At 51.9% G+C, this 26,962-nt stretch overlaps 11 protein-coding genes and 1 non-coding gene across 12 annotated transcripts; 7 read left to right on the top strand and 5 right to left on the bottom strand.

The window, feature by feature from the left end:
* Nucleotides 1–701: 701 nt before the first annotated feature.
* P170DRAFT_508432 (uncharacterized protein) lies at nucleotides 702–2,227 on the top strand (the record flags this gene model as incomplete). Its single annotated transcript, XM_024854573.1, has 4 exons — nucleotides 702–712; nucleotides 816–1,307; nucleotides 1,363–1,783; nucleotides 1,843–2,227. The coding sequence occupies 4 exons, from the start codon at nucleotides 702–704 to the stop codon at nucleotides 2,014–2,016; spliced, it is 1,098 nt and encodes a 365-aa protein (XP_024705519.1). The 3' UTR covers nucleotides 2,017–2,227.
* Nucleotides 2,228–2,452: 225 nt separating this feature from the next.
* P170DRAFT_139042 (DUF3632 domain-containing protein) lies at nucleotides 2,453–3,799 on the bottom strand. The gene is made up of 2 exons (XM_024842454.1): nucleotides 3,303–3,799; nucleotides 2,453–3,209 (listed from the first exon to the last, which is right to left on the bottom strand). The coding sequence occupies exons 1-2, from the start codon at nucleotides 3,685–3,687 to the stop codon at nucleotides 2,707–2,709; spliced, it is 888 nt and encodes a 295-aa protein (XP_024705518.1). The 5' UTR covers nucleotides 3,688–3,799; the 3' UTR covers nucleotides 2,453–2,706.
* P170DRAFT_t86 lies at nucleotides 2,467–2,577 on the top strand. The gene has a single exon. It is a non-coding gene; the product is annotated as a tRNA-Leu (tRNA).
* P170DRAFT_139099 (uncharacterized protein) lies at nucleotides 3,800–5,493 on the bottom strand. Its single transcript, XM_024842455.1, has 3 exons — nucleotides 5,152–5,493; nucleotides 4,644–5,088; nucleotides 3,800–4,596 (listed from the first exon to the last, which is right to left on the bottom strand). The coding sequence occupies exons 1-3, from the start codon at nucleotides 5,393–5,395 to the stop codon at nucleotides 3,912–3,914; spliced, it is 1,374 nt and encodes a 457-aa protein (XP_024705517.1). The 5' UTR covers nucleotides 5,396–5,493; the 3' UTR covers nucleotides 3,800–3,911.
* A 300-nt stretch (nucleotides 5,494–5,793) lies between these two features.
* Nucleotides 5,794–6,893, top strand: P170DRAFT_454802 (SDR family oxidoreductase; the record flags this gene model as incomplete). Its single annotated transcript, XM_024851475.1, has 3 exons — nucleotides 5,794–5,839; nucleotides 5,901–6,339; nucleotides 6,396–6,893. The coding sequence occupies 3 exons, from the start codon at nucleotides 5,794–5,796 to the stop codon at nucleotides 6,814–6,816; spliced, it is 906 nt and encodes a 301-aa protein (XP_024705516.1). The 3' UTR covers nucleotides 6,817–6,893.
* Nucleotides 6,894–8,247: 1,354 nt separating this feature from the next.
* On the top strand, nucleotides 8,248–9,985 carry P170DRAFT_356157 (RING finger protein; the record flags this gene model as incomplete). The annotated part of the gene is made up of 4 exons (XM_024844129.1): nucleotides 8,248–8,338; nucleotides 8,408–8,936; nucleotides 8,995–9,881; nucleotides 9,957–9,985. 4 exons carry the CDS (start codon nucleotides 8,248–8,250, stop codon nucleotides 9,983–9,985), a joined length of 1,536 nt encoding a protein of 511 aa, XP_024705515.1.
* Nucleotides 9,986–11,370: 1,385 nt separating this feature from the next.
* mrsA (putative mitochondrial carrier protein) lies at nucleotides 11,371–13,257 on the top strand. Its single transcript, XM_024842453.1, has 8 exons — nucleotides 11,371–11,532; nucleotides 11,769–11,838; nucleotides 11,895–11,930; nucleotides 12,038–12,170; nucleotides 12,252–12,344; nucleotides 12,422–12,478; nucleotides 12,553–12,997; nucleotides 13,055–13,257. Exons 1-8 carry the CDS (start codon nucleotides 11,495–11,497, stop codon nucleotides 13,101–13,103), a joined length of 921 nt encoding a protein of 306 aa, XP_024705514.1. The 5' UTR covers nucleotides 11,371–11,494; the 3' UTR covers nucleotides 13,104–13,257.
* Nucleotides 13,258–14,075: 818 nt separating this feature from the next.
* On the top strand, nucleotides 14,076–17,030 carry P170DRAFT_454799 (putative AAA family ATPase). Its single transcript, XM_024851474.1, has 3 exons — nucleotides 14,076–14,317; nucleotides 14,395–16,417; nucleotides 16,478–17,030. The coding sequence occupies exons 1-3, from the start codon at nucleotides 14,228–14,230 to the stop codon at nucleotides 16,696–16,698; spliced, it is 2,334 nt and encodes a 777-aa protein (XP_024705513.1). The 5' UTR covers nucleotides 14,076–14,227; the 3' UTR covers nucleotides 16,699–17,030.
* A 309-nt stretch (nucleotides 17,031–17,339) lies between these two features.
* Nucleotides 17,340–18,589, bottom strand: P170DRAFT_435411 (uncharacterized protein). The gene has a single exon (XM_024848929.1). It carries the CDS (start codon nucleotides 18,397–18,399, stop codon nucleotides 17,512–17,514), a length of 888 nt encoding a protein of 295 aa, XP_024705512.1. The 5' UTR covers nucleotides 18,400–18,589; the 3' UTR covers nucleotides 17,340–17,511.
* Nucleotides 18,590–18,778: 189 nt separating this feature from the next.
* Nucleotides 18,779–19,969, top strand: P170DRAFT_138983 (uncharacterized protein). Its single transcript, XM_024842452.1, has 2 exons — nucleotides 18,779–19,754; nucleotides 19,810–19,969. Exons 1-2 carry the CDS (start codon nucleotides 19,151–19,153, stop codon nucleotides 19,827–19,829), a joined length of 624 nt encoding a protein of 207 aa, XP_024705511.1. The 5' UTR covers nucleotides 18,779–19,150; the 3' UTR covers nucleotides 19,830–19,969.
* A 1,400-nt stretch (nucleotides 19,970–21,369) lies between these two features.
* P170DRAFT_353893 (epsin) lies at nucleotides 21,370–23,335 on the bottom strand (the record flags this gene model as incomplete). Its single annotated transcript, XM_024844001.1, has 4 exons — nucleotides 21,370–22,739; nucleotides 22,795–23,015; nucleotides 23,077–23,146; nucleotides 23,263–23,335. The coding sequence occupies 4 exons, from the start codon at nucleotides 23,333–23,335 to the stop codon at nucleotides 21,370–21,372; spliced, it is 1,734 nt and encodes a 577-aa protein (XP_024705510.1).
* Nucleotides 23,336–24,689: 1,354 nt separating this feature from the next.
* Nucleotides 24,690–26,951, bottom strand: trpE (anthranilate synthase TRP2). The gene is made up of 4 exons (XM_024848928.1): nucleotides 26,720–26,951; nucleotides 26,441–26,589; nucleotides 26,298–26,371; nucleotides 24,690–26,221 (listed from the first exon to the last, which is right to left on the bottom strand). Exons 1-4 carry the CDS (start codon nucleotides 26,729–26,731, stop codon nucleotides 24,909–24,911), a joined length of 1,548 nt encoding a protein of 515 aa, XP_024705509.1. The 5' UTR covers nucleotides 26,732–26,951; the 3' UTR covers nucleotides 24,690–24,908.
* Between the last annotated feature and the right edge of the window lie 11 nt (nucleotides 26,952–26,962).

The following is a 26,962-nucleotide window of genomic DNA, read 5'->3' as shown; positions in this document are numbered from 1 at the left end:
TCTTTCCTTTGGCTGAGCTGATGGACCTCGACAGAATCCATGACGAAGTTCGAGGATCTGCCAGTCGATTAGCCAGCTATCTGTTTTGGGGCATAAGCCTCCAGGCTAGGGAAGGCAGTTTGCCTCATCTCGAGTCACTGCAGCTATCCCTTGAGAGAATCCCATTCCGTACCCAAGGCTCTGGGTGAGGGGGTGAATGGCGTAAAGGATGAGAGTACCTAGGTGGTACCTGAGTGTTTTTTGTTTGCATGATGCTATCAAGAACGTGGGTGATGGGATATCTGGCTGTTTAATATTGAGGTTGGTGGCCAATTCACAAAAATGTCTCTGCCTATGTCTGTAGATATCTAGGAGCCCTATGACATGGTATTCTAGTATCTGCCCAGTAGCAGAACTACCATGGCAGCATGGAGTGGTAGGATTGACTTAACCAAGAAGTGAATGTCCTGTCTGGACTGCGTAGCCTACTAGGCGACTACCAAGTTCCTTGAGGGGACTTTCCTTCACTTCTTGACCATCATTCACCACATGACCATTGCACCTCTTCCTCGGTTGCATCCTCCCCTCCATCCTTCTTCATCCCCCAACTCCATCTTAGTTCTATCCTGCCGTATCTTCAGCGCTTCATCAAAACAGCTTGGCCCCTGTGAAGAACAAGCGAGAAAAGCTTCTGTCGCACGGCCTACGAGCCATCGTGACATATGGCGCAGAAGTGAGTGAGACTTGGTTATCCCACGCTCCCAGACTCCATTATCCCCAGTTTACATCTGATACCCTCTGCTAACTGTCGGCCGGTACGGCATTATCCTCTATAGCGAATCTACCAAGAAGTCGGCCCTCGAGGTCGAGCCAGGTCCACCGGCATGCGACGTTGCTGCAGAAAGATCTCCGGCAAAGGATGGTGAAACTTCACCTGACGACATAAATGTCAGCACGGAGTTGAATCATGACATGTCGTATGCAGCTTCGGTAAATGCAAGCGAGTCTGAGCAACAGCTCGCGTTGTATTTTCCTCTAGACTTTCTGCAGCCATACGGTGTCTATCGCGTGGAGACGACTTATGGAAAGGTGATGTTTTCGCCTACGGACGCGATGAAGAATCTGATGAACAGGATTCTGCACGCCGATCGGACAGCAAAAAGCCAGCCGCAGGAGAGACTCGATCAGTACAAGAAAACAGCTCAAAAAATAGGATGGCACATGGATGAGTCTGATGGCATGGATTCGGTCAAGCCCCAGCTATTCGCCATATTCTGTGCGTTCGAGGAATCTCCTGATACTTTTAACAAGCAAATCGTAGATATTGAGTATGATTTCCAGACCCTTAAGAACATGACTCAGATATCTCTAACCTTTCTAAAGTGACCTCACACTATCTCCACGGCATATGTTGCATGTCGCGTCCAACGAACCCTTCAACTTATGTCCCGACGCTGTCATGATCAACATGGAACCCAATCTGATCTCTCGCTCTTCCAAGTTCGCTACAGCGACTAGCTATCGATATAGCCTCTGTCCGTTGGAAGAATATTCCAGGAAAAAATCTATCCTCGTGCATGCTATCACATATAAGCGATTCCCAGAGGTTCCCCAAAAGCCGTTCCGTCAATGTCTCAGCTACATCGGCGCAAGCCTCCGAATCTCTGCAGAACTCGCCGAAGAGGCAGGGATTGATCTAAAAGAAGACCCAATTCCGGCCTGTGTGGCCATCGAGTATCGTGCTTTCATGTGGCACTTTACCGTGGTGGCACTCGTCGAGGACCCGTCCCATGGCAAAATCATAGTAAGTCGATCTATATTTACTCCTATAACGCATAGAGAATAGGGCTAAGCAGTATCTAGCTCTTCGAAGAGGTTCCCGGTGTAAATATGAGCCCCAGGCGGCCCGCAGAGCTCTGTTCTCTGATCGAAATCTTCAAGGCCATTGCTCTTCACTTCAACGAGGTTTGGTGGGAATGGATTGAGAGGCTGATGGCCAGATTGGAACATAAGCATTCTGCAGAGGAGCCCGCCTAGGTGTATTGCTGGTTCGGCTCATCCCAACGCCGCACAGAGGTTCCCATCGGGTAGCAGAGCAGTGGTTTCTTTCTCTTTTCTCTTTTCGCTTTTCTATTTTCCGCCGTGCAGTATCTTGGTATGTGGTTGCGATTAAGGTCATGGATACAAAAAGTTGAGACAGAAGAATGTTGGTTGGTTGTTACCGGCTTGGTTGAATGGAATCATCGAGATACTGGGATGTGACGCTTAATGGATTTTTAGCTCTGGTTCTACCCGTGAAATTTTCTTGAAGAAAACGAACCGGATTCCCCTACCCAAGACCCTAACAAGCACTAGACCGGCAAAATAAACCCCGTAGTCAACAGACCAAGGAGAGAGCAAAGAACATCTAGATACACCACCTGGTAATGGTCAATTCGTAGCTAAGGCTTCATGTATTCATAATGGCAAGCATCTTTCACCAATCAAGGCAAGATGGCCGAGCGGTCTAAGGCGCTAGGGTCAGGTACCTGATCTCACATATTCACCCGAATATTCCTAGTCTCGAAAGGGGCGTGGGTTCGAATCCCACTCTTGTCATATCTTTTTGTTTTTGCTTTCCTTTTTTGTTCTATATGCCACCAGTGTGCAGTCGAGTTAAGCGCTGGCAGAAGACGTGGTTGATTTTTTGATTGGTTGTTCGGCAATGCGACTGCTTTAACTCCCGTACTATGTAGCTTCATTTTCAGCCCTCTCCATAGCCACCACAGCCTTTCCAGCAATACCTCTCGTCTCATCATCAACGTCCTCACAATCCCGAATCACTCCAAACTGTTTCTTCCACAGCAGCCACCGCTCCATACATAGCCCCTGCGTGCCTATTGACTTCTTTCTTAAGACTCTCGCCTCCTTCTTCGGCAGCCTGTATAGCGGACCACCCTGTGTACCATAGATCTCCTCGTCCCTGCCATACAACACATGGCCCGCATGGATAATCCACACCGCCGCCAGTGCTACTTTGTACGGAAGATCCTCGATAGCGAGCGGATCCTCGGAGACAAGGTCTGGACTGCCGCGGACGGGGATGATTGCGCCTTCGACAGCGTCTTCTAGTGTCCAGATGGCGTTTGATTCCATGTGGATGGGCGCGAAGGTCATGATCCGGGCCGCGTAAGCTTGTAGATTGAGGAAGCGTTGTTTCTTCTGCGCATCGGAATAGGGGCCGAGTTCGGCTGTTTGTTATCAGTTATGGTGCCCTATTGGTGTGGCATTGTTGTAGTGGGACTTGAGCTGAAGAGCAGGAGAAGTTGAACCGTCTCACTTACATTTCCAAGTTTCTGGGAAAGCGGTGCCCCAAAAAGCCAGATCGGCCCATTGCTGATACTCACCTCCGTTGTCTAATTTGAGCGGCTTAGGCGGTAACCGAACCAGCTCATGGATGATCGCTATTAGGGCATCTTGTTGTTTGCTGTCGTGAGGAACCTGCCGCGCGAAAACGTTCATAAGATCCCAAAACGCCCAGAGAAAGCCTTCTGCGTCACGGTCCACATGTGCGCGCGTGTACTCGAGGTACAGAGAGTCCAGGGCAAGGGCTGTATCCCTGGCAGAGGTAGAGGAAGCAGGTTGAATGGCAGGGTCGACGATAGAGTGGACTGTAAGGTAGAACGAGGGAGGGTCGTCGTCTTCGATTTGAAGGTGGACTGGAGGCATGATGTTGTAATACGCCGGGATGGAAAGGGCAGGATGGAAGGCCGATGACAATGGAGGGGCCAGGAAAATGTTCTGTAGTCAATGCATGTGAGAAGCAGCACTGAAATTAGTCATCGCAAGGCTGTAGGATTATATCCTTCGTGTTTCTATTGGATTGTCGATTTGCTTGGGTTGCGATATTTGCTCAATGTCAACCCCTTCCTCGTCGTTTCGCGAATTCCAAATCATATCGATCCGTAAAGTACCGGCATATTGTCTAGCATTTCTGCTGCATCCAAGCCGTTAACAATAAGTTGTAGGCTCTGCAGCACCTCATCAAACCAATCAAGGGCGATGCAGGATGCGACTCGAACTAACTGCATCATGAACCATTTCCTGGCTGATCCTAGTTGGGCCAATCTCGCACCAATGACCAGACACCAGATGAGAGCTCCCGGTAGGTGGGCCCAAGTTTGATCAATATCTGGTTGTCGAAGACTTGTCTGCAAAGCATTCAAGCTATCGGACCAATATACGAGGCCGACATCATTGAATGCAAAGCCCGACCAGCTAAAGAGAAGGGTCGCATGGAGTATAGCTATTGCTCTTACATCGATATCGTTCGCAATGAGCGGTCTGGTCGCAATTAAGTCGCGGTAAATTGTCGCGCATTGTCCGAGACAACGTTGGGTTTTGGCCGGGAATGACTGACTAGTACATTCTCTGACAAGAAGTAACAATCGAGAAAGATGGCCTAGAAGCATCGCCAGAAAAGGACTTGTTGATTCCGGAGAGGTGTTTTGGTGTTGGATCGGGAAGGTGAAGATTTTCAGATCCAGAGGCTGACAGAGAGTAGGAAAGATACCACTTGACTGACGATAGTAGCACGCAGGCGTGGCAATTTTTACAATTTTCTGAAATTGTTCGATCCTACGGCATGTTAGACAGACGAAAAGGTTGTGTGAATGCATACATACAACGGCATGCTTTTCGCCAGATGTCCTTCGAATCCCAGAGCCTGCATGCCCCCCCGCATGTAAATGAGCTCATGGAGGGCTTGCTTATGATGGAAAAAGGCATTCCTATCTTCACTGACTAGCTGTGGCATGACGATGTCAGCGTTCCCTGCCCGAGTTAAGGAAATTTGACGTACATCAAAGATAAGAATTGAAACCAAAGCAGCGATATTCACATCGCTGCTGGCTTCGTGTATATTACTCAACGACCCAATTATCAGCCTTCGAGTGATGACACCTTGCTTCAGAGTCAAATTACTGATCTCTCCCGTATTGTTCAGGTCGTCCCATGTCGACGCAGTCAGAATCTTCGCGCTCATCAACGGCGCATGAGTAGCTGCGGCAAGAACCACGATATGAAAAGAAGGATGAACATCGTGGCTGTAGCACAAGTATCGGCCCAGGACTTAAAGGCCTATTATTAGCCATGTGATTTCCTTGCCAGTGGTTTGATATTCGATGGACCTACAGCTCTGCATTCTCTGATGGCCGATGCCTGCTATTGACAACCCAGAAGGCACCAGTGTAGAGTGGATCTCGCTATGAGGACTCATCAAAGCCAAAGTCTTTGGAGCACTTGCCTGCCGTCTTCCATTTTGCCGGTGGCGTTGTTTCGTGATGTGCGAACGCACCTGGCTTATTCGCTCGCCCTTCCCTTGCTGTGGATTTCCCATGATGACGACAAAAGAAGGGTCGGTCTCATTTTCATCCATGGTACAATAGTAGCCGTGGGTATACAGTTAGAGCAATTACTAAAAAAGAAATGAGCCGGGATGATGATGGAAAGTAAGAAATTGATCTGTGTTCAGATTGAAGCTCACGGAAGACAGATACAGACCGGTCGATCGGGGTGGATCGCCGTGGGCCTCGTGGGGCCACCAACACGCGCAATGCGTCTAATTTAGTACACATGCCGAGTTGGGTTAGAACGGGCTGTATTCTTGGATCGGAGTGCCTTGAAAATGAGATATTTACCTTGACATTAGAGGACAATTAGCGGGTGGTACATAGAGGCGAACCCCTATATAAACAAGCATGGACTCACCCCGAAGGTCGGTTGCCTTGAAGCTGTCTCAAATTCCAGCATCGTTTACCTCCTCAGTATCGAAAAATGTCTGGTCCTCCCACGAAGTTTGACCCTCAGACTGTTTGGTTTGGTGAGTAACAAAGCAACACATGAGTATTTAAAAAATGATATAGCCTAATGCATCTGACTAGTCACTGGCTGCTCCTCTGGCCTCGGAAAAGCATTCGCAAAGAAGGTCTATTGCGCTGGTCACCGTGTTGTAGCGACAGCTCGCAACGTCGCAGCGCTTTCATACTTGCCCGATGAGCCCACGGTGCTCAAACTCAGTCTGGATGTTACTTGTGGAGAGAATATTCTGTCGTCTCTTACACATGCCGTGAACCAATTCGGCCGAATTGACGTGGTCATCAACAATGCCGGGTACGGCCTAATGGGAGACACAGAGGCCATCGAAGAAGCTGACGCTCGACACCAACTCGAAACCAACTTCTGGGGTCCTGCGCGTATCACACAAGAGACTTTGAAGATCTTCCGAGAAGTAAACCCTCGTGGTCAGGGAGGAACGGTCGTTCAGGTCTCGTCGATGGGTGGATGGATGACCGCCCCGGGTCATGCTTTCTATCATGCCAGGTACGCATATGTCTATATGTCCACCATGAGACCAAATATACTAATATCCTTGGCAGTAAATTTGCTCTTGAGGGATTTACCGAGTCTATTGCGAAGGAAATGAATCCTGACTGGAACATCAAGTTCTTGATCATTGCACCGGGGGGCGTGCGCACGAATTTTGCCGGCTCAGGCCTCAAGCTTGTCCCTCGACATCCGGCATATGAGTCTCCAACCAGCCAGTTTAGCCAGCTGATCGAGTATATTACCAATCCGGCTTCCCAGGAGACGTGGAGTGATCCGGATGTATGCGCTCAGTTGTTATTTGATGCAGTGACCGGACAAAAAGGACGGCCCCTCCCAACGCGACTGCTCATGGGCGCCGAAACCATCCCGTTGATCAAGGCCGATATTCAACAGACCCTTAGGGAGATTGATGCGTGGAGCGAGGAGGCGGTGCGGTGTTCACCGAAGGGCGGTGCACACTTAGATCTATGAGTGCGCGACTTTCGTGAAACACCCGAATACAGTGTCTCAAAAGGCTTCAGATGATAAGCGGCAGCACAATGCGATAGAAAATCAACAGCAACTCCTTGAATAGTCTCTCAACTAGGGGATGAGTTTTGTAGATTCACAGCCCACAACTGATCGGATCGGCACGAAGGACGCGCTTGGCAGTACAACCGATGACCATCTCACGCATTGTGGGGACTATACCGAAACACCAAACTAGATTCAAGGGTCTTATGAAGATGAAAGAGGTTGAGCCACACGGAGAGGATGTGCGTTATCAATTCATCTCGGCCTCTGACTATTTCGACTTCGAGGAGCTCATTTCCGGACCTGTGATGGGTCTAAATCCTGGAGTTCCGAATAGGCTAGAGTTGGAAATGGTGTGATGGATCTCATTTGTAGTTGCCATTCATCGAATCATGCCACACCGCTTGACGATCCAGTTGGTCTTATGTCTCGCCAAGTTGGATATCTTGCCAAGTTGGATGGCTATGGATGAGTATAGACCAGTCGATCTGGAGTTGTTGATCATTTCAGGATCAGGATCTGACATCATCGTTCCTTTGTCATCCAACGGTCGCTCCCGTCTTCTGTTCTGGTTCTGAGTTCAAGATTTGCGATCGGCGTTTGTGGTCTGCTTGTTCAGAACCCGAGAGAGAAGGAATGGAAAGGATTGTGGGAAAATCCAGTAGACCGTGTAGGCAGTAGCGGAGGCAGCCTTGTCGGTGATGGTTGATCGGTCCAAAACCCCCATATAAATTCCCAAGGCATTCCCCACCTCCTTCCCCCCGTGACGTCCAGCCATTTGCTTTAGTCACCCGTTCGATGCACCAGTCATCCAACAAACTCCCCCTCCACCTCCTCTTCCTTCCCTCCCCTCCTTCCCTCCATCCTCGACAAGCTAAACAAGCTAATCATCACTCACGCCGAATCTACTCCTCCTCCCCTCCTCCTATATCCCTACTCCCTAATATCCAACGATCGGCTGAGGACTACTGCTGCACCGTCCCTCCCACCCTCTCTTACCCCTTTGGAATCCCTTATTGGTAAGCTGTGCTTTGTGTTGTCCCGCGAAAAAAAGAGAGGGTCTCGACGTCGGAGACCTACTTTTTTTCGTGTCAGCACATACCGGCTTGCCATAAAGACTTCCTCTTCACCACGCCTCCTTTAACGAGAAAGAGAAAGGCGGCGGACGCGGCGATTCCGACAAAAGACCTCATCTCAGCCGCCACCAAGGCTCCCCCCGTCCGTTCGCGAACCGCCACCGGTCCCACCTCGTCAGCCCACGCGACTCCCAAGAAGAGCAAACTTGTTGACCAGGAGCCCGGGACAGATTCAGAGTCGGAGACTTCTGGGGGATTTTCGGTTTCCGACCGAAAGAAGGAGCCTGATCTGGTGACTCCGGCATCAACCAGCATGGAGTCCGACGACGATTTTATGAGTGTCGCCTCGAGCACCGAGGATTTCCTGGGTACTCAGGGCAGTGACGATGACAGTCTAGGCGAAGGTGTGTAGTTTTGAGCCCATGAACTTGACGCGGTCGGTTGCTGACTTTCCCGGTTTCCGTGACTTCTAGATTTCGGCGATGATTTCGATGGCGGATTCTCCAAAGACAAAGACATCATCGCGACATCTCGAAAACCGTACGAGGTCGAGTTCAAGGTCCTGAGCCCCGGGGATATTGAGCGGGAGCAAACCCAGCAGATCAGCGAGGTGTCAACGATCCTAGGTCTGCCGCCGGAGTCAGCGGCCATCCTCTTGCGATATGGTCGGTGGAGTCGGGAAAAGCTGATCGAGTCGTACATGGACCACCCGGAGGAGACGTTAGAGGAAGCCGGCCTAGGGACGAATTTCCAATCGACGCCGAAAACCGAAGTTGTGCCTAATTTCATGTGTGATATCTGCTGCGAAGACGGCGACGATCTCGAGACGTATGCGATGCGGTGTGGGCATCGATTCTGTGTTGACTGCTACCGACATTATCTCGGACAGAAGATTCGCGAGGAAGGGGAGGCGGCCCGGATAGAGTGTCCCGGCGATAGCTGTCATATGATCGTGGACTCGAAAACACTGAACCTTCTCGTCACGGATGATCTCAAGGAAAGGTGAGAAGCCCCCTACTCCCTTTGGTGATGATGATTGCTGACACGGCACTTAAAAAAGGTACCAAACCCTACTGATCCGGACCTACGTGGACGACAAGGAAAACCTGAAATGGTGCCCGGCCCCGAATTGCGAGTATGCCGTTGACTGCCCCGTTAAGCAACGTGACCTGCGTCGTATAATCCCTACGGTCCAGTGCTTCTGCAAGCACTTTTTCTGTTTTGGCTGCACGTTGAATGACCATCAACCGGCGCCGTGCTGCTTAGTGAAAATGTGGCTGCAGAAATGTGAAGACGATTCCGAAACGGCCAACTGGATCTCGGCGAACACGAAGGAATGCCCCCGGTGCCATTCGACGATCGAGAAGAACGGAGGATGTAATCACATGACGTGCCGGAAGTGCAGGCATGAATTCTGCTGGATGTGCATGGGTCTCTGGTCGGAGCATGGCACCAGCTGGTATAATTGCAACCGATACGAGGAGAAGTCCGGCTCTGAAGCGCGTTCCGAACAGGCCAAGTCGCGAGCCTCGCTGGAGAGATATCTGCACTACTACAACCGTTACGCCAACCACGAGCAATCGGCCAAGCTCGATAAGGACCTGTATCTCAAGACGGAGAAGAAGATGACCAGTCTGCAGTCGCAGTCGGGCCTCTCGTGGATCGAGGTGCAGTTCCTCGACACCGCATCCCAGGCGCTTCAGCAATGCCGGCAGACCTTGAAATGGACCTATGCCTTTGCCTATTACCTTGCCCGAAACAACCTGACCGAAATCTTCGAGGACAATCAGAAGGACCTGGAGCTCGCCGTGGAAAGCCTGAGTGAGATGTTTGAGAAGCCCGTGCCGGAGCTGGCGAATCTCAAGGTGGATATTCTGGACAAAACGGCCTATTGCAATAAGCGGCGGGTGATTGTGTTGAGCGATACCGCCGAGAACCTCAAAAATGGTAAGTTGCGACCTTGCGACCTTGCATCAATTTGAAAAAAAGGGGACCGATACTAACAGTTGGTCGCGAACGCAGGGGAATGGTCCTTCAACGTGGAGTGGTAGACTATACAATAGAAGCCGATCGGACCTTTTACCACCGTCGGGGCCGAGTGCTCGGCGACCAGGGGGCACAGAAGGGCCGATGGAACTCACGACGTGCATGACTGACTTAGTAGTAGAGCATATGATTTCCGCATCTCCCACCAGATCTTGTCGTGGCCAGCGAGGGTTTGAGGGATGCCAAAGATGTTAAAATGCATGGTAATTTATTTTCATTGATGTATCAATTAACTATTCTCCCGGGCGATTTTCAATTAGCAGATATGATACTGGCTTAGCCTTTTTTTGCCCCTTTTTCTTGTCATTTATTATCAGTCACTTGGCCATTCTATTTCTTATTTTGTCATTACTATTTCAAAATTTTTTTCTTTGTGAAACATGGACCTTTTCGTGATGGCAGACCGGGATTGGAGGATGGATTTTCACCGTAAGCTCGGACATGGCTGGCGTAGGTATAGAACTCAAGTTGAGTGTTTACGAGGACCCCTGGACTGAAGAGAAGGATGACGGTTATCTCCGGCGAATTTCCTAACTTCTTCTAGGCAGGAAACTGTTAGTCACGGGTTGTTATTCTGGAACTTCAGCGGTTCCTCGGAGGTCCACGGAGGTTCGTTTTAGGGTTAGCGAGGATCAGATAAGAAACTAGTCGGAGCAAATTCAACCCTTTCGCTGGGTCCTCCGCGGGAAGAGAGAGATGACTGGGTTACCTCCGGGCTTCGGCGGTTGTTCTGGATGACAGCAGGCGGATCCAGTCCGCCTCCCAGCAGCAGAGCACCTGTCAGCGTGCCTCACCCATCAGAATCTGAGGGAACCAGCCTGGTTGATTCAGGACACGTCCGCTCCGTCATCGGACGCGTTCTAGCCTGAGAGAGCTGATTCAGCAGGGAGTATTGGGACGGAAAGAACCTTGTACCTTTTTTTTGTTGTTGTTTTGTTTAGCACTGTATATGCTTCGTGTAGAAATGGAATATACTGTTGAATTCTCAATTCTGCCGAACATTCTCGACCGGGTTCTTCTCCGACCAGGAAGGGGTTCGAGGACGAGGCATCAGAAGAATCAGATAAAAGCCGATGGCCGAACGGGATTTTGCCAGATCCGAGCGGTAATTTGATACGCGCCCGTGACGGTATCGTAACGTGCATTATTGTTTTATTTTATGATTCTTTTTCTTCTGCCTCCGACCAGCCCGCCTCTTCTCTCTCTCCCTCTCTCTTTTCCTCCTCCTTGGCATCTTGTAATTATTTCTCTGGGACCTGTGGTTGAGACGGGTCTCATCTTCTTTCTGTTGACTTTTTAACCCCCTTGGATTTTTTTCTCCCTGCCGGCTTGTCATCGAGCTTCACTGCGTCGGAGTCGGTTTAACCTCTTATCCTTCAGCTTCCCGCTCCGCACTTCCGATTTCTTCTCCGGCACGCAGCGATCTTTCCTCCACACCTTTCTCTTCCCTTACCTCCCCTTCTTATAATCCGCCTAATTGCGGCACCGGCTGCTTCTCCAGCTATCAGAGCTTCATGGCGGCCTCCGAGCAAGTTCCCGGGGAAGAATTCGAGTAGGTGGCGGACCTCCCCCGTCTTTTGTTATGCCTGATCAACTTTTCTTCCAACCTGGCCAATTCCTCCACCACGACCGCGGTCGCTCTCGCTCAAGGGAACTCGCCTCCATGGCAATTCCTTGGTCACTCCTAATCACTGAATGCGCCGTCCTTATCACATTTGCCTCGCCGGCATCTTGAGCATATTGCCGATATGGACTTGCGATCGAAAGCTAACCCGGTTATCCTGATAGTTATGAAGCCCTCCCTTCGAATTATGGCCTCGGCCGGAACATGCTAGCTGGCGCGTTCGCCGGTATTGCGGTATGTCTAGAGAAATACAGGAGGGCAATGGGAAGCGTTGCTGACTGGGAGCCAAGGAACACGCTGTGATGTACCCGGTAGATCTGTTGAAGGTATGTTGGCCCCGACTACGTGTTCTGCGCGTCTACGGCGGTCTTTTGACTGTCAGAGGCTGCGCGGGGATCGGGCTGGTTGCTAACTGGGGATTTCCCGGCGGCAGACTCGCATGCAAATCCTGCACCCTACAACCGGAGGCCTCTACACGGGGTTGACGAATGCGGTTTCCACGATTTACCGTATCGAAGGCTGGCGCACGCTATGGAAGGGTGTTTCGAGTGTGATTGTTGGCGCTGGTGAGTGGTGACTAGAGTGGCTGGTCTGTGGAGATGGTGGGAGAAGCTAATGGGATTTTTTTTTTTTTTCTCTACCGACAGGTCCTGCCCACGCCGTTTATTTTGGCACATACGAGGTTGTTAAGGATCTTGCGGGTGGAAATGTCGACGATGGGCATCACCCGATGGCTGCAGGTGAGCGACTCTGCTTTTGCGGACGTTCTGGTCCTTATTCTCCCCCTTACGGATTGCTGATTTGTGACCTCGGTTAGCTCTAAGTGGTGCCTCCGCGACCATCGCCAGCGATGCATTGATGAACCCTTTTGATGGTGCGTAATTGCCGACATGGACGAGTCCTGTTCGATATGAAAATGAAATAAGGACGCAATCTGACCGACCACAGTGATCAAGCAGCGGATGCAAGTACATGGCTCCGTACACAAGACCATTCTCCAATGCGCTAAGACCGTCTACCGGACGGAGGGGCTCCAGGCGTTCTATGTGTCTTATCCCACCACCCTTTGCATGACCGTTCCTTTCACCGCCACCCAATTTGTTGCATACGAGTCTCTTTCGAAGGTCATGAACCCCTCTCAGGATTACGACCCGTTCACCCACTGTATTGCCGGTGGTCTGGCGGGAGCGTTCGCCGCCGGTCTCACCACGCCTCTCGACGTGGTGAAGACCCTTCTCCAAACTCGAGGTCTGGCACAGAACGAGGAGATCCGGTCAGCCAAGGGTCTCTTCAACGCGGCTGCCATCATCAAGCGGCAGTTTGGCTGGAGTGGGTTCCTACGTGGCGCCCGCCCCCGCATTATTTCCACGATGCCCAGCACGGCCATTTGCTGGTAAGTCGTTTTCTTTTTCTTTTTCTCTAGATGTAACTTTCTAATCCTTCGCTATAGGACTTCCTACGAAATGGCCAAGGCCTACTTCAAGGGTCGGGTGGACTAGCTGAACCGCTGCTTCCCACCAACTTGACTCGATCGCATGAATCTGACTCGCGACATCTCCAGCACGCCTCTTCAGGTTTAGCCGAAGCTCTGCGTCGACAAATCAAAAATCGAAAAAAAAAAATAACACAAGTAAAAAAAAATCGAACACAAGGGAAATGATCGAAAAGCCTTAGAAAATCAACAACAGCAACCAAAAAAATTACTTGAAGATATCCCCTCTCCTTTCACATTGCATGCGGGAAGCGTCAGAAGGCAAACGCGCAAAGTCTACGCCGCATCGACGCTGGATGAGTTGGTCATGGATGCTAGGCAGGTTCATACCTTGGATTCTCCCAGTCTTCGACCGACCGCGAAACTTCCGAGACACTCGGAAAGTCCGGCGTGAGGACGGGGAGAAGTCTCGGAGGGGGTGTCTCTCCTCTTCTCTGGTCGACTCCGTCGGGCCACATGTATAGATGTTTTGTTGGACGAGTGCATTGATTTGGGATTGTTTCTGGCATCGTGAAACCGAACCGATATACTGGGTGAGCTTTTCTTGGATCGGTGCTGCAGGGCCCGATGTGTTTCCGTGCTATATTGTACCGGCGTTTGGAACGCAGGGGATCTCTGGAGGCTTTGATTATTATTTTTTCTCTCATATTTCTCATTCTGATCGCTTTCAGAGAGAGATGCCTCCTGTGTTTTCTGTCCATTTTCTTGCCTTTTTTTCTTTGTTTTCTTTTCTGGTACAGGTCGGATTGCGAACATGTATTCATAGATGGGATGGATGATATCCAAGAAGTACTTTATAATACTGACATACACCGGACCGAGTCCCAGACGGTGGAGGAAGTAAAGGCGATCCAACGTACAGTCGCATCAGCATTTGCCATCGTGGGGCTCCAAGACATCGACGTCACGGGAATGGCAGAAGGGCGAAAAAAACGGAAAAAGAACCGTTGCGGTTCTCTCCACTCTTTCACTTTTTCTGCCTCCCTCGGCTCCCTCTTCTCTTCTCCTCCCCTCCCTCGCCTTTGACTCCGTAACTTCGCCGCTCCTTCAGTTCCGCAAGGCCTACGCCTTCCCCAATCCCGTCTCTCTACTGCCCCGTCGCGCCAATTGCATGGCGTGCGGGCACATCCGATGATGCGCCCCAAGCCGGCGTCTTCGCTGCAGAAGACCTATGACGACTGCTATCTGATGTGCTCCACCGCCGTTTATTTCGAGGGACAGGTTGGTCGCCTCTCGTTCGCACTTCCCCCCTCTACACCACTGGAAACGTACTGATTGACGCTCGTCCATTCGCCCAGAACAACGAGCAAGAGGCCTTGAAGTCTTGGCGATCGGCGCTCGAGACGATCTACTATCACAACGCTTATCGAGTCTCCTCCAAGTACTCTCCCAAGAACGAAACCGAAAAAGCCCTCCAGGAATCGATCCGCCAGCTAGAGCTCCAATGTCGGGAGCGAGTCGATCTCCTCGAAGCCCTGCGCCAGAGTCGAAAAGATCCTTCGGGGAAGTCGCCCTCGTCCACAACTCCCGGTTGGATTGGAGAGGGAACCGTCCCCGCGGTCGGATATACCGATCTCTCTAAACCGCCCACCATCCCCGGTCGCTTTGCTCCTTTGCCTGCTGCAACCACCCCGAGCTCCGAACCGAGTCGCAACGATTCCTCCGCTTTCAGACCCAACCCTCCGGTCATGCGCAAATCGTATTCTTCTTCCGGGAAGACCGATTCTTCCCGGACTTCGAGCCCCGAGCGACGGAAGGCGATGCCGTCGACGCTGCGCTCGACCGAGATCAAAAAGCCTGCCAAGAAGAAATTGAGTCCTCGACGGAAGGACTTGCGGCCAGCTGCAGCATCTCAAGCCGCGGGCCTGGCATGGGGCAGCTTGTATATGTCTCCTCCGCCGGACAAGACCGCCAGCGAGGCGGCCGCGGCCTCTTCGCGTCGCATCGCTGCGGGGGAGTCTAGTTCTCGAAAAGATTCGGATACGCCTCGACTTACCCCCGGGGAGGAAAGTCCTTCGAAATCAATCGGTCGCACAGACGAACCGGGAGAAGAACGCCGCACCGTGCGGAAGACCCGCGCGCCGGATCAGGCAGCACGACGGTCGCCCGCGAAAACGCCCGCAACTTCAACGCCCCGGCCTACACATCGTTCTCCGGCTCAAAGCCAGCAACATTTTACTGCTCGTACCCAATCCGCTGCACGCCCAGTGGATTCGAGGAGCTCGCCTTTCCCGTCGCAATCGTCGCCAAAGCCTTCGATTAAGCCCAAGCCGGTGGCATTGAGGTCGAATATTCCTCCGCCGAGCCCTGGAAGATCCCCCCGTGCAGCGGATTCCTTGGACCAGCCACCGCCTAGATCTACATCGCGACCACATGGAGTTCCTACGGCACGGAACGATGCATTGAGCCAGAGCGTGGATCGCATGGCAATATCCACCGGTAGCCCGAGTCGGCGCCCTCTACCTGCCAAACGCGCCATCACGCCGCCCTCCAGTGACCCAGATTCCACGGATCCAAAATCGATCGACATGGATGAGGAAGACGCCGAAGAAGAGGATGAAGATGACGCTTTCATGGATATTTTGAACAAGCTGCCGAAAGGCGTGGAGATGATGACCGCCAAACAGATCCTTAACGATATTGTGGTCCGCGGCGACGAAGTCCACTGGGACGACATTGCCGGCTTAGATGGGGCCAAAAAGGCCCTCAAGGAGGCCGTTGTCTACCCGTTCCTCCGACCGGATCTTTTTTCCGGACTGCGGGAACCGGCGCGAGGCATGCTCCTTTTCGGCCCTCCGGGCACTGGAAAGACCATGCTCGCCCGCGCAGTTGCGACAGAGTCCCATTCGACCTTCTTCTCCGTTTCGGCGTCGACGTTGACCTCCAAGTGGCACGGAGAGAGCGAAAAGCTTGTTCGAGCGTTGTTTGCCCTCGCCAAAGCGCTGGCGCCATCCATCATCTTCGTCGACGAGATCGATTCGTTATTATCTGCTCGTTCATCCGGTACCGAAAATGAAGCCTCGCGCCGATCCAAGACCGAATTCCTCATCCAATGGTCCGATCTGCAGCGCGCAGCCGCCGGTCGTGAACAGCCCGGCAAAGACAAAAAGTCCGCCGGCGACGCCAGCCGGGTGCTCGTTCTCGCCGCCACTAACATGCCGTGGGACATTGATGAGGCAGCGCGTCGTCGCTTCGTCCGCCGTCAATACATCCCTCTGCCGGAGCATAGCGTGCGGGAGCAACAACTCCGCACCCTCCTAGGCCATCAAGTCCACGACCTTACGGACTCCGACATCGAAGCCTTGGTGCAATCTACAGAAGGTAACTCTCCAGCCCCTCTACCCATACTACCCAGCATTTGTAACTAACCTGCCTCATCAGGTTTCTCCGGGTCCGATATCACCGCCCTCGCCAAAGACGCCGCCATGGGCCCCCTTCGCAACCTCGGCGAAGCCCTCCTCCACACCCCCATGGATCAAATCCGACCCATCCGGTCCCAGGACTTCCACGCTAGTCTATCTTCCATCCGTCCCAGCGTGAGCCGCGAAGGGCTCAAGGAATATGAAAACTGGGCTAGACAGTTCGGTGAACGCGGTGGGTAGACCATTGTTTAACTTTTCCCTTATTCTCTCTCCCTCCTCATCTCTACCATTTTCTTTTGTTTTTCTGGGGAGATTTTTGTTTCTAGCTACATTTATGGATAGGCGAATTGGACGGCCTGGTATGGCATGGTATGGGTACGGTATATCCCGGTCTGGTTAGGTTGGATTGGGTTGGGATGGGACGCATTCATTCGGTTTCCTTGTTCATGTTTACCTGTTAAGGATATGGTCTGGCCGGTCGTTTGCTTCTTTCCTGGGTTACGTTGTTTCATGTACAGGTAAATGGAATTGTATGTAGTATATGGATGAATGCATGAATGGATGGATTCCGGATGTATCTTGTTGGAATTGTAGAGCAAAGCTGACTGTAAAGAATGGATGCATGGGAAAAATGGTTAAACTCAAGGGTTAATTACTTATCAAGTAGATAGAAACTTGAGTATATGTGATTTATCCGCATGACAGGAGTTTCCTTAATGATCTATATGGTCAAATGTAAACTACTGAGGTCAGACAGTTGAATTTTCCCAGGGTATTCCATGCCTGTTATGTACAGAAGTAGACAAACGCCTGATATCATATAGTGGCTCAAATTTGTATCACAACGATCAGCTATGGAAAATAAAATAGTTTTGTGGGTCATGGATTCTTCATTACCATATTAGAATGATGTGTTGCTTGCATTTCTTCGTTGCGGAACCATAAGCATCTTCCTCCATAAAACCAATCATCAATTGATATAATCAAGCAGAAGGGGGACAAGAAAAACCATAAGGCGCTGGCTGACTAGGGATCCGGCAAGTAATCCACCGATCAGAGATGGGGAGCAAAGAGCCAAATCATAACAAAACAAAAACACAGGAACAGCAACAACGATAACCCCCTAGCATCCGGTCCTGTCTCTGCTGATGTCAAAGCATCCACCTTCTCCTGCTCTTCCCCATCAGACTTAAGAGCACGCTCACTCCATATAGAATACAGCTCTCTGTGGGTCTCCGGAGAAGCAGAGCATTCCTGCAACTCGTACTGGCCCTTGACCAGCGCATCTCGAATAGCCCGTTGGTGTCTTCGAAACGGTAGCGTCCCAGTCTCCATCCCGGACAACACGTCGGCGTGGAACTGGCGGTGTTCGTATTTCATGTTCTCAGCGAACGACCTCTCCTTCACGGCTGGCACATACTCATACAGGTAGGAGATATGGCAGGCCAGCCCTATCAGTAACGATTCGTTCGGGCAGTCCAGCCAGCTTTCGATCAGGGCATCTAGGAGGCCGGCGAGCGAGGGAAAAGGCACAGTGTAGATGTCGTTTTTCAAAGATGCATGCTCCAAGGGCGTGGTGGGTGTGAGCGAAAACTTCCAGTCCGCTGGGGGAAGGAGGACCACCCTTGTCTCTCTATTCGGGGAGATGAGTCGCTGCTGGGGGAAAACCGTCAAGTCCACTTTTTCATTCCCGATGCGATGCGGGGGTTGCATGTCGAAAGTCCATCCGGCTTCCGCCAGAAGACTGGCTGCTTGGTTGATGTCCGTGACGAGAATATAGAGATCAAACACGACGGTGGGCACACCATAGTGGAAAAGAGCATCCTCGAACCAGACAACGTGAGGGACTTGGTGGGCAGAAAGAACTTGACAGGGCTTGTATCTTGCCTCGTCACTGATGTCGAGGCCCGGGCCAAGGTGGTAGTTGAGAGTGGGCTCCATAGTCCTGCAAGGTGGACCTATAGTATGCAGGTCTGATAGTAATGTCTCCAGACAAGTTGCTGTAGCTCCACTGCTCCAGTTAGATTCGTCGAGCGGTTATAGCAACAAGAAACCACGTGATATGGGGGGACATTGCATGGCCTGTGTGTCCACCTTTGGGTGCTGAAGAGTACGAGAGGATGAATTCGCCTGAGTCTTCAAAATTGATGTCGAACGATGGTTTACTCGATATAAAAGGCCGGTGGTTGCTCCTTCCTTCTTCGGCTTGGTGGCTGCCTAGCTTGATGGGGCTTAGTGCGCGGCGTGACCCACAGTGGGTTGCTGCCGACGGAGAACTACTCCGATCCATCTCCATAGAATGATCAAGTATACGATCCATGATCTAGTATCTGCTTAATTAATATGCTGAGCACCGGATATAGCCTGGGATATACACTTGTTCCATTTACCACTACATGAGTCAGATGATGCTGGTTCAGAAGGCGCTTCGGCAACCTTGATACTGTCTCATGCTAATTTACTATCACCGTTGCAACAACTGATTATGAACAGCGCCTCATTCCAAGGAAAGACAGGTGAATGTGACCTATTCACTAACTACCAAGTCAGAGATATGCAATAGGCCACATAATATACAGAACCAACCACGGAACGCTCTAGGTTCCAACATAACAGGCCGCAGCAAAAAGACTCCCATCTCCCAAGCTCTAACTAACCATCTTCATCAAAGGGAGAGAGAGAGAGAGCAATCATGTCTACACCCACATCCAACACCCACCCACCGGCTGAGATCCGAGCCGCAGCAAAGGCAGTCGGAACCGCACTCACTCACTGCGAAAAATACGCCCTAGTCGGCGGAAGCGCATGCGTGGTTCTAGGCTCCACACGAGCAACACAAGACGTCGACATCGTGGTTCTCCGTGGCGGAACCACAACCGCAAGGCAGATGCTACGCGCATCCTCCGACTTCACCGTGGAGGCCAGAACAAACCACACAACCTACAAGGCCGTCAGGGGCAGACCCGTAGACATCGAGATACTGACGCCGCCGGCACTATTCCGGGAGCCGTTCGATCACAGCACCGAGGTGGTTACCATCGACGGAGTTAAGGTGTTGAAGCCGGCGTTGCTTCTGAATGCGAAGTGCGGGTCTATTGTGGGCCGGCCAACGGAGGAGAAGAGGAAGTCAGATTTCTTAGATATTATATTTTTGCTGGGGTTCTGTGCGGATAAGCCCCTGTATCTTCCTGGAGCGAGTGAGGTCCCGAACGCTACGAAGCACCTGGTTCAGACTCTGGGTCGGGTTTATGGAGGCGATGAGCTCTGGGTGAGAGCGGGCTATGACCTACAGACGGGTTTGTTTTCTATTCGGACGGAGCATTGAAGGGAAGCCACTGACACGCAGAATAGGCTGTTTCAACAGAGCCTAGTCAGTAGTCCATCTCGTCTCCCTAAGGCAGGCTGAGGTATGATAGAAGAGGTTAGAGGAGGATGTCTTATTTCGTCTTTTTTTGCTTGGATGTGAAAGAAATCATGAGATCATGGATCCAGTTGCTTAATGATATTCATCATCCCCACATTTCCTTATTATTCCCCACCTCATACAGTCTTATCTCTCTTTGCTACCCATTTCTGACCCTTTATCTCCAGCTCACTCTGACCCATTGCATCCCAGCACCTCTTCCTCCTTGATACCCGTGATAGTGGCTACGTTAGGGAGCCTTTAGATTTGCCTTCGCGCCTACAGACAAAGACCAGGACTGTGAAATAGAAATCGCGAGCTCAATGCCATACCTTCCCAGAAGAGAAGACAAGGTAGAAAACGTGATCAAGAACTTGTGGTTTAAACAAGGTAGTAAAACTGAAAGATTATTCCGACTAGGCCATAGAAATACTACACAGCAGGCTTTACCGTCTGAGCAAGCTTGGACTGTCTCCTTCGTGAATATGTTCATTGGATCAAGAATTGAACAAATACCATGTGATATTAAAAGCGGTAACAGAGTACTAATCACTGAGGGGCGAGATGCACGAAGTGATTCTGTCTACCCGGTAGATATGCAGCAGGTAACCGAGGAATGCCTGAGGTTCCAACAGAAAGCATACCAGTACTCACTTCCTGAAGCTACATTGCCCAAGGTATCAAGAACCGCCTAGACCAGCATATGAATGTTATTCTTCAACCACTGCCTATTGTCTATCCTGTACCAATGTATGACAGTATTCGTTTCTATGGTCTTGATTAAGTCAATGCCGCAAAGCTTTGAAAAATCCATAAAACACCTATCTTTACCAATCAATCTAATATTACACGATTATAGGCACAAGTACACACTCTAGGTCTCCAGCCCTTAACATTGCCATAACAAGGATAGGGCAGAGAAAATACAAACGAAGGTACATAATACACGAGATCCGATATAAGTCTGATAATAGATATCATATAAATATAATTTATGTACGGATACGAAGAAAGAAAAGAGAGGGAGAGCAAAAGCAAACAAACAACATGGTATGGTAATCAATCAGGTATAACGAGTCCATCACGAATGGAAGATAAGAAAAAGGTACTCAGACAAAACACAAAGGGGAAGTAGACGTTTTGGGTACTCTGATTAGATCATCAAGGCAGAGAGAAGTAGTAGCAAGAAGTAGGAGAGTCAATCAAAAGGCCCATAAACGGAGGTAGAATTCCTTCATCGGACGGGTGTAGAACGATGTCAAGGATTCCAGGAAGGACCGGGCTCTCTGATTTCTCGATGCATGGAGCACCCATCCGATCGACGATCATGCGGAGGGACATAGAAGGACAAAAAGGAAAATAGCTCAATGAGGGGAAGAGGCGAGGAAGGAGAGTGTGATAAAAGAGAGCGTTGAAAGAGTTTGACAGCATTGGTATCGATTACGACCTCCCACCCAAATCCAGAATCACCCAGAAATAAAATGACCTCAAGCTCACGCTGCTACCTCTCACAGGTCGATTAGACTGCCACCTGCCTGAGGTTGTTGCTGGCGGTATGCCGGCTGACCTCCCCAGGGGTTGTTGGTAGGCTGTGCAAATCCGGTCTGCTGTGGTACAAATTGCTGTTGTTGGCTGAAGAACGGGTTGCTGCCGGTTGGCGTGGCTTGGAGACGATTCAACCCTTGTCCGGCCGAGTTGACGAAGGTGCCCGGAGCTGTATGCTGGGCCGGAATTCGAAGATCACCGACGTTGCCGAATGTATCCTGACCTTCACCAGTGGCGAGGAGCGCATTGAGACGGTTGTGATGAGGATCGTTGGTGGGAGGGGTGCTCTTCGGCGGAGCAGGGGCCATGGGAGCCTGGAAGTTGGCGATGGGGTTGGCCGAACCAAATTGGTTGTTCTGCGCACCGAATTGGTTGGTAACGCGCTCCTCAGCCAAGGTGTTCAACGAGGGGGGTCCCGACGTCGCAGGTCGGTTCTGGAATTGGGTGCGAGCGGCGAATGGGTTGTTGGATCCGGTCTGCATCGGTTTCAGAGCATCGGCCGGCTGCGGGCTGGCCCACGGGTTGTTGTGCCCCGGCGAGAGGAAGTTATCTTGTTGCTGGAATTGTTGCGGCTGTTGCTGTTGTTGCAGTTGCTGAGGTTGCTGCTGCTGGGAGAACATGTCGGTGCCGTAGGGATTGTTGGTGCTAAAAGCGGTATGCTGAGGCTGAAGGGTCGCTTGAGGCTGCATATAGTTGTTCATAGACTGGCCATATGGGTTTTGGTCAAAGACCGAGGGCTGCTGCTGCTGCTGTTGGAAGCCGTTGGTGTATCCATTGGGCATTCCAGTGTTCTGATTTTGGAAACCGGTGGACTGCGCGTATTGGTTGTTCAGGTATCCGGTGGTCAGGGGCTGCTGAGGGTTGATCGGATTGCCAAACCAGTCCACGGCACCCTGTTGCTGGTATCCCTGGTTGTAACCAGTCGCCTGTGCCGGAGCCGCCTGGACGGGAGTGTCGTCGAAGAGCGATTGCGCGTTGCTTTCTTCCAGCTCTCGTTTGCGCAATTCCTCCTCTTCCTTGCTGAGCTTGATCGCTTTAGCCAGATCTTCGTCGTCGTCTACTCCCAAGGCTTCCTTGGCGCGTCGTTTCCGCTCTTCTTCGGCTTCATGCTTGCTCGCCTCGATCGCCAAGCGGTATTCCGTATCATCGTCATCCGCGGGACGCCGGCGTTCGCGTCGGTCTGCTCGGCGGGGTGATGTAGGTTCGTTGCCGTAACCGGGATATTCGTCTAGGCCGCTGACGCGAGTCTTCCACAGCTTCCGGTCGGATCGTTCGCTTCGCAATCGGTCTTCGTCCATAACCAAGGAAGTGAGTTCCTTTGCCGCGACGCGAACTATTCCAACCAATCAGCAAGTCACTTCCTTCGAATAGAAACCAGAGGGGCCTACCATTCTGTCCAACATCTCGGCCATCCTCATCGACATATTGAAATTCGCGGAGGGTCTTGATGATGTAGACGTTCTTGCGGGCCCAAGTAACCACGAGTTCCGAGCCCTCGTGCAGGCAGTAATCCAAAACCTTCAATGACTTCAACACGTGGCGCCAGTTCTTGCCTTTGTCGTTCAGTCGCTTGTCCAGCATATCCATGATTTCGTAGAAATCGGTAGGACTACTCCGTTTGAGTCAGCATGAGGGGGCTACAAAGGGCCGGCGAGACGATCCAAGCTTACCTGCTGAAGGTCATCGAGGCAATCTCTGCCATTTCCGTACCGGTCGGTCCCCAGGGGTCATTGCTAGTGGCTGTCCCGACAATGTTAATCAAGGGCCGACAGCGATGGAGGGGCTCGGCGCAGGCACAAGGCGAGCGGCCGACCGCAGCAATCCGACGCGAGTAAATCAGGAGAGAAGCAACGTACCATTTCGGACCTTCACCTGTACCGACGAATAACCCTTGGTGACATTTTTGACGCTGCGCACAACTTTGGACATATTGACGACACTGAAAGGACACCCTCGACGTCACGATGAAAGGAGAAAGGTCAAACGTTGCGAAACCGAGCCAGTCGAGACCTCCTTTTTATTTAGGTTCGCGGAACCACTGGCGTTCAGGGGGGAAAAGAATCGGACGCGAGAGGCCGAAAGAAAGGCGGCGAAAGAGGGGGGGTGAAGGACCGTCGAGGAGCGAGAGAGCGAGAGGGAGAAAGGCAGCAGTCCGGGATCTCCTTATCGCTGGCCGTGACGGGAGTGGCGTATGTAAGCCGCGACCGCAGGTGAAGTGGAAGTAGAAGTGCTGAACGAAAGAGAGGCAGCCAAGTTAGAAAGAGAAAAATGACGATGGTACGGAAGAACAAAACTAGGCTCAATCCCCGACAAAGGACGATAAATTAACCGACAAAGAATGTCGGGCGATGACGAGAGAAGGCAGGCAGTTCGACCGAATCCAACGGCTGACGACGCCAGGCGAACTAACGGGGCCTGTCCGATCGCTCCACCTCTGCCCCGGCGTTCTTGTGTCTTTCAAGTTCCAAGCACGACGGGATTGGAAATCGAACATAAATAGAAAATGGGCAATCAAGGGGAAAGGGGGGTTCCTACTAGGGAATCGAGTCTGCCTGAAAGAGGCGTGGGGATGGAGTGACGCCCTCGTACGGATAGGAATGGTCGTAGGAGTGGAAAGAGGCACTGGAGGCAATGGAGGAGAGGAGTCGAGTGGGATGAAGAGGGTGACGGTGAGGTGAGAGAAGAGAGAGAAGAGAGAGAGAGAGAGAGAGAGAGAGAGAGGAAGAGGAAGAGGAAGAGCGAAAGAGGGACCGTCCCTTCTAGACGCACTACGGCCCAAAAAGATCCTTGGGAGTCGCCAATTACGCCGGATTTCCCTCGCCGTCGATGGCAAGTTCCTACACTACGACTGTCGGTCCGTGGGGATCGACGCGGAAGGGATTCCCCAGGATGAATTCCTTGAGGAAATCGATCAGGGTAGGTAAGTCTATTGTATCTAGTGTCGACGACGTGATGATATCCCATCCCCAGATCCATGGACAGTCGTGGCTCCTGTGGCGATGCAGCCGCGTACGACGAACCCTTGGCATCTCCGGTCCTCCAGTCATCGTTCCTGCCGCGCTGCACTGGCACGGCGACGGAGAATAGAATAAACGTCTGTCACTTCGGACGCAATCCAGCGGCATTTCGCGTCGAACGAGAAGGCGGAGGATGCGAGGCGAGAGCGGATGGGGCCGAGAGCAATCGACGTCATCGCCAAGTCTTGATCCTTGTTCTGCTTCGACTCAACTATGAGGATTGGCATTCACCAAATAACTACTACGACTGTCAAGAATGTGGTTTGGGTCGGTCATCTAATCCATAAGATCCATAAGTATCAATTGAAAAGCCGCAATCTCGTCTGCACCCGTCCTGGGCCCGTCTATAGGTCGTGTCCCGTCAATTTTTCGCCTTCCCGATGTTCATGAGGAATTACGCGGTCCAAATAAATAACATTAGCAATCAAAAAAGATGAAAGAAGATGGAGAAAGAAGAAAACAACGGAAAGTTGGTGTCCAACGGTTTATTTGTCTTGTTCCATGCTCAGATATTTCGCCTCTGCCCCCTTGATGCAGGCGATGTTGGCGCCCAGCTTGTTCAGCGTCTCGACGTACTCGTCGTAGGGGTCCGAGTCGAAGACGATGCCACCGCCCGCCTGAAGGTAGGCCACTCCGTTCTTGACCATCATCGTTCGCAGCGCAATGCACGTGTCCATCGCTCCGGGCAGCTCCGCCGTCCCGTCCGTGCTGGAGATGTTGTATCCAAAGTAGCCCACCGCGCCCGCGTACACTCCGCGCTTCTCGCCCTCGAGCTCGGCGATCAGCTGCATGGCCCGCACCTTGGGCGCTCCGGACACCGTCCCCGCGGGGAAGATCGACCGGAAGGCGTCGAACCGAGTCTTCTCGGGGCGCAGGATGCCCGACACCTGAGAGACCAGATGCTGCACGTGGGAGAATTTCTCCACCACCATCAGCCGGTCGACCTGGGTCGTGATGGGGTCGCACACCCGGTTCACGTCGTTGCGCGCCAGATCCACCAACATGACGTGCTCCGCGCGATCCTTCAGACTGCCTCGCAGCTCCTCGGCCAGCGCTTCGTCTTCCTCGGCGGTCTTGCCGCGCTTGACGGTCCCCGCAATGGGATGCGTGATAATGCGGCCCTTCTCCTCCTTGGCCAAGAGCTCAGGACTGGCTCCCACCAGCTGGAAGTCTTCGCAGTCGATGTAGAACAGGTAAGGAGAGGGGTTGACGGTGCGCAGGTGGCGGAAGAGGTTGAAGGGATGGAGAGAGGTGGGACGGGACAGCCGCTGCGACGGCACGGTCTGGAAAATATCGCCCTTGGAAATGTGTTCCTTCAATTGGGTCACATGTCGCTCGTAACCCTCCTGTCCAATGTTGGACGTGTACTCCTGGTTCGGGATGATGGGGCCCTGAGGAGGCAAGGGGTATTCGGGTCGTAGCAGCTTCTCAATGGCGCTCTTGATGACTCCTTCACCGCGACTATATTCCGCCTCGAGTTTCGAATCGTCGCTGGGGATGGGAATGTATGTGATGATCTTTACGACTTGGTAGAAGTGATCGAAGGCGATGATCGTGTCGAAGAGCATGAAGAGCGACTCTGGAATGCCGAGCACATCCTTGAGCGGTAGTGCCGTCTTGGGCTCGAAGTATCGAACGCAGTCGTATCCAACGTAGCCGATCGCACCGGCCGTGAGGGGAGGCAGGGTCAAGCCGGGGACCGTAGCCACGCGGAATCCAGACAGCTCCTTCTCCAAGATCGGAAGGGGATCGCACTCGGGTCCATGGCCAGAACCGGTCTTGAGAACTTTATGGGGGTCTGAACGAATGGCAGTCAACACAAATGTCCTGAGCTTACCCTTCGAGGAACCCGATAACGAAGGAATATTGCGTACCTGCGCCGACAAAACTGTATCTCCCGATAGTCTCGGTAGTGGCGGCACTTTCGTAGAGGAACGACAATTTCGAACTGTGCGGCGTGATCTTCATCAGTCCCCCTTCGCAAACTACGTGCGCACTCTCGACCGTCCTGACTCACTTCTCCGCGATTTTGAGATAGGCTAGGGTGGGGGTTAAAAGATCGGCCGGAATCGACGCCGTGATTGGAAGCAGATTCGGAGGATAACTCGAGTTCTTGTAGTTGTTGATCACATCCTTGGCTGTCTCCAAGGACGGCACGATGGTAACCTGAGTCACACAAAAAAAGAGATCAGCATTGAACGATCACCAGGCATTCCACGGTCGATAGGGATGTATAATCCGGATCGTATGAGAAGCCAGATAGATGAGAAGGAGGGATCAGAATGGAGGGACCTACGGGCGGCGCCATTTCCTCAATGCGATTGTCACTGGTGTCACTGAACGAGCGCGGGTGCGGGGAGGAAGAAAGAAGGAAGTGGGAGGAGCGGAAGACGGAGATTGATTGCTGCTGGTTAGTTAGTGTTATCGGCAGATGGCCCGAGAGTCCCCCGACGGTTGCACAAACACAATCGAGACCGTCGCAGCGTCAAACAGGGAGAGAATGCGAGCAAGGAGAGCAAAGAGGGGAATTTAAGCCCGT

Source organism: Aspergillus steynii, assembly GCF_002849105.1.
Source record: "Aspergillus steynii IBT 23096 chromosome Unknown P170scaffold_3, whole genome shotgun sequence".
Classification (NCBI taxonomy): Eukaryota; Fungi; Ascomycota; class Eurotiomycetes; order Eurotiales; family Aspergillaceae; genus Aspergillus; species Aspergillus steynii.
Note: the sequence above shows the minus strand (reverse complement) of the source record. Positions and strands in the feature narration are given on the sequence as shown.

What these genes read in the sequence shown, in the direction of transcription:
- P170DRAFT_139099 (XM_024842455.1), bottom strand. Translation starts at nt 5,395, where the DNA reads ATGGATGAAAATGAGACCGACCCTTCTTTTGTCGTCATCATGGGAAAT. An exon ending in CCATCAGAGAATGCAGAGCT is followed by an intron (nt 5,089 to 5,151) that starts GTAGGTCCATCG and finishes TAGGCCTTTAAG; the next exon opens with TCCTGGGCCGATACTTGTGC. An exon ending in CTGGCGAAAAGCATGCCGTT is followed by an intron (nt 4,597 to 4,643) that starts GTATGTATGCAT and finishes AACATGCCGTAG; the next exon opens with GATCGAACAATTTCAGAAAA.
- P170DRAFT_435411 (XM_024848929.1), bottom strand. Translation starts at nt 18,399, where the DNA reads ATGGAGCCCACTCTCAACTACCACCTTGGCCCGGGCCTCGACATCAGT.
- trpE (XM_024848928.1), bottom strand. An exon ending in TATCTCAAAATCGCGGAGAA is followed by an intron (nt 26,372 to 26,440) that starts GTGAGTCAGGAC and finishes CACGCCGCACAG; the next exon opens with TTCGAAATTGTCGTTCCTCT. An exon ending in ATACAGTTTTGTCGGCGCAG is followed by an intron (nt 26,222 to 26,297) that starts GTACGCAATATT and finishes CCATTCGTTCAG; the next exon opens with ACCCCCATAAAGTTCTCAAG.
- P170DRAFT_138983 (XM_024842452.1), top strand. Translation starts at nt 19,151, where the DNA reads ATGTCTACACCCACATCCAACACCCACCCACCGGCTGAGATCCGAGCC. An exon ending in GGGCTATGACCTACAGACGG is followed by an intron (nt 19,755 to 19,809) that starts GTTTGTTTTCTA and finishes CACGCAGAATAG; the next exon opens with GCTGTTTCAACAGAGCCTAG.
- P170DRAFT_454799 (XM_024851474.1), top strand. Translation starts at nt 14,228, where the DNA reads ATGATGCGCCCCAAGCCGGCGTCTTCGCTGCAGAAGACCTATGACGAC. An exon ending in CCGTTTATTTCGAGGGACAG is followed by an intron (nt 14,318 to 14,394) that starts GTTGGTCGCCTC and finishes CCATTCGCCCAG; the next exon opens with AACAACGAGCAAGAGGCCTT. An exon ending in CTTGGTGCAATCTACAGAAG is followed by an intron (nt 16,418 to 16,477) that starts GTAACTCTCCAG and finishes CTGCCTCATCAG; the next exon opens with GTTTCTCCGGGTCCGATATC.
- P170DRAFT_139042 (XM_024842454.1), bottom strand. Translation starts at nt 3,687, where the DNA reads ATGCCTCCAGTCCACCTTCAAATCGAAGACGACGACCCTCCCTCGTTC. An exon ending in TTTCCCAGAAACTTGGAAAT is followed by an intron (nt 3,210 to 3,302) that starts GTAAGTGAGACG and finishes GATAACAAACAG; the next exon opens with CCGAACTCGGCCCCTATTCC.
- mrsA (XM_024842453.1), top strand. Translation starts at nt 11,495, where the DNA reads ATGGCGGCCTCCGAGCAAGTTCCCGGGGAAGAATTCGA. An exon ending in ACCCGGTAGATCTGTTGAAG is followed by an intron (nt 11,931 to 12,037) that starts GTATGTTGGCCC and finishes TCCCGGCGGCAG; the next exon opens with ACTCGCATGCAAATCCTGCA. An exon ending in GCATCACCCGATGGCTGCAG is followed by an intron (nt 12,345 to 12,421) that starts GTGAGCGACTCT and finishes GACCTCGGTTAG; the next exon opens with CTCTAAGTGGTGCCTCCGCG.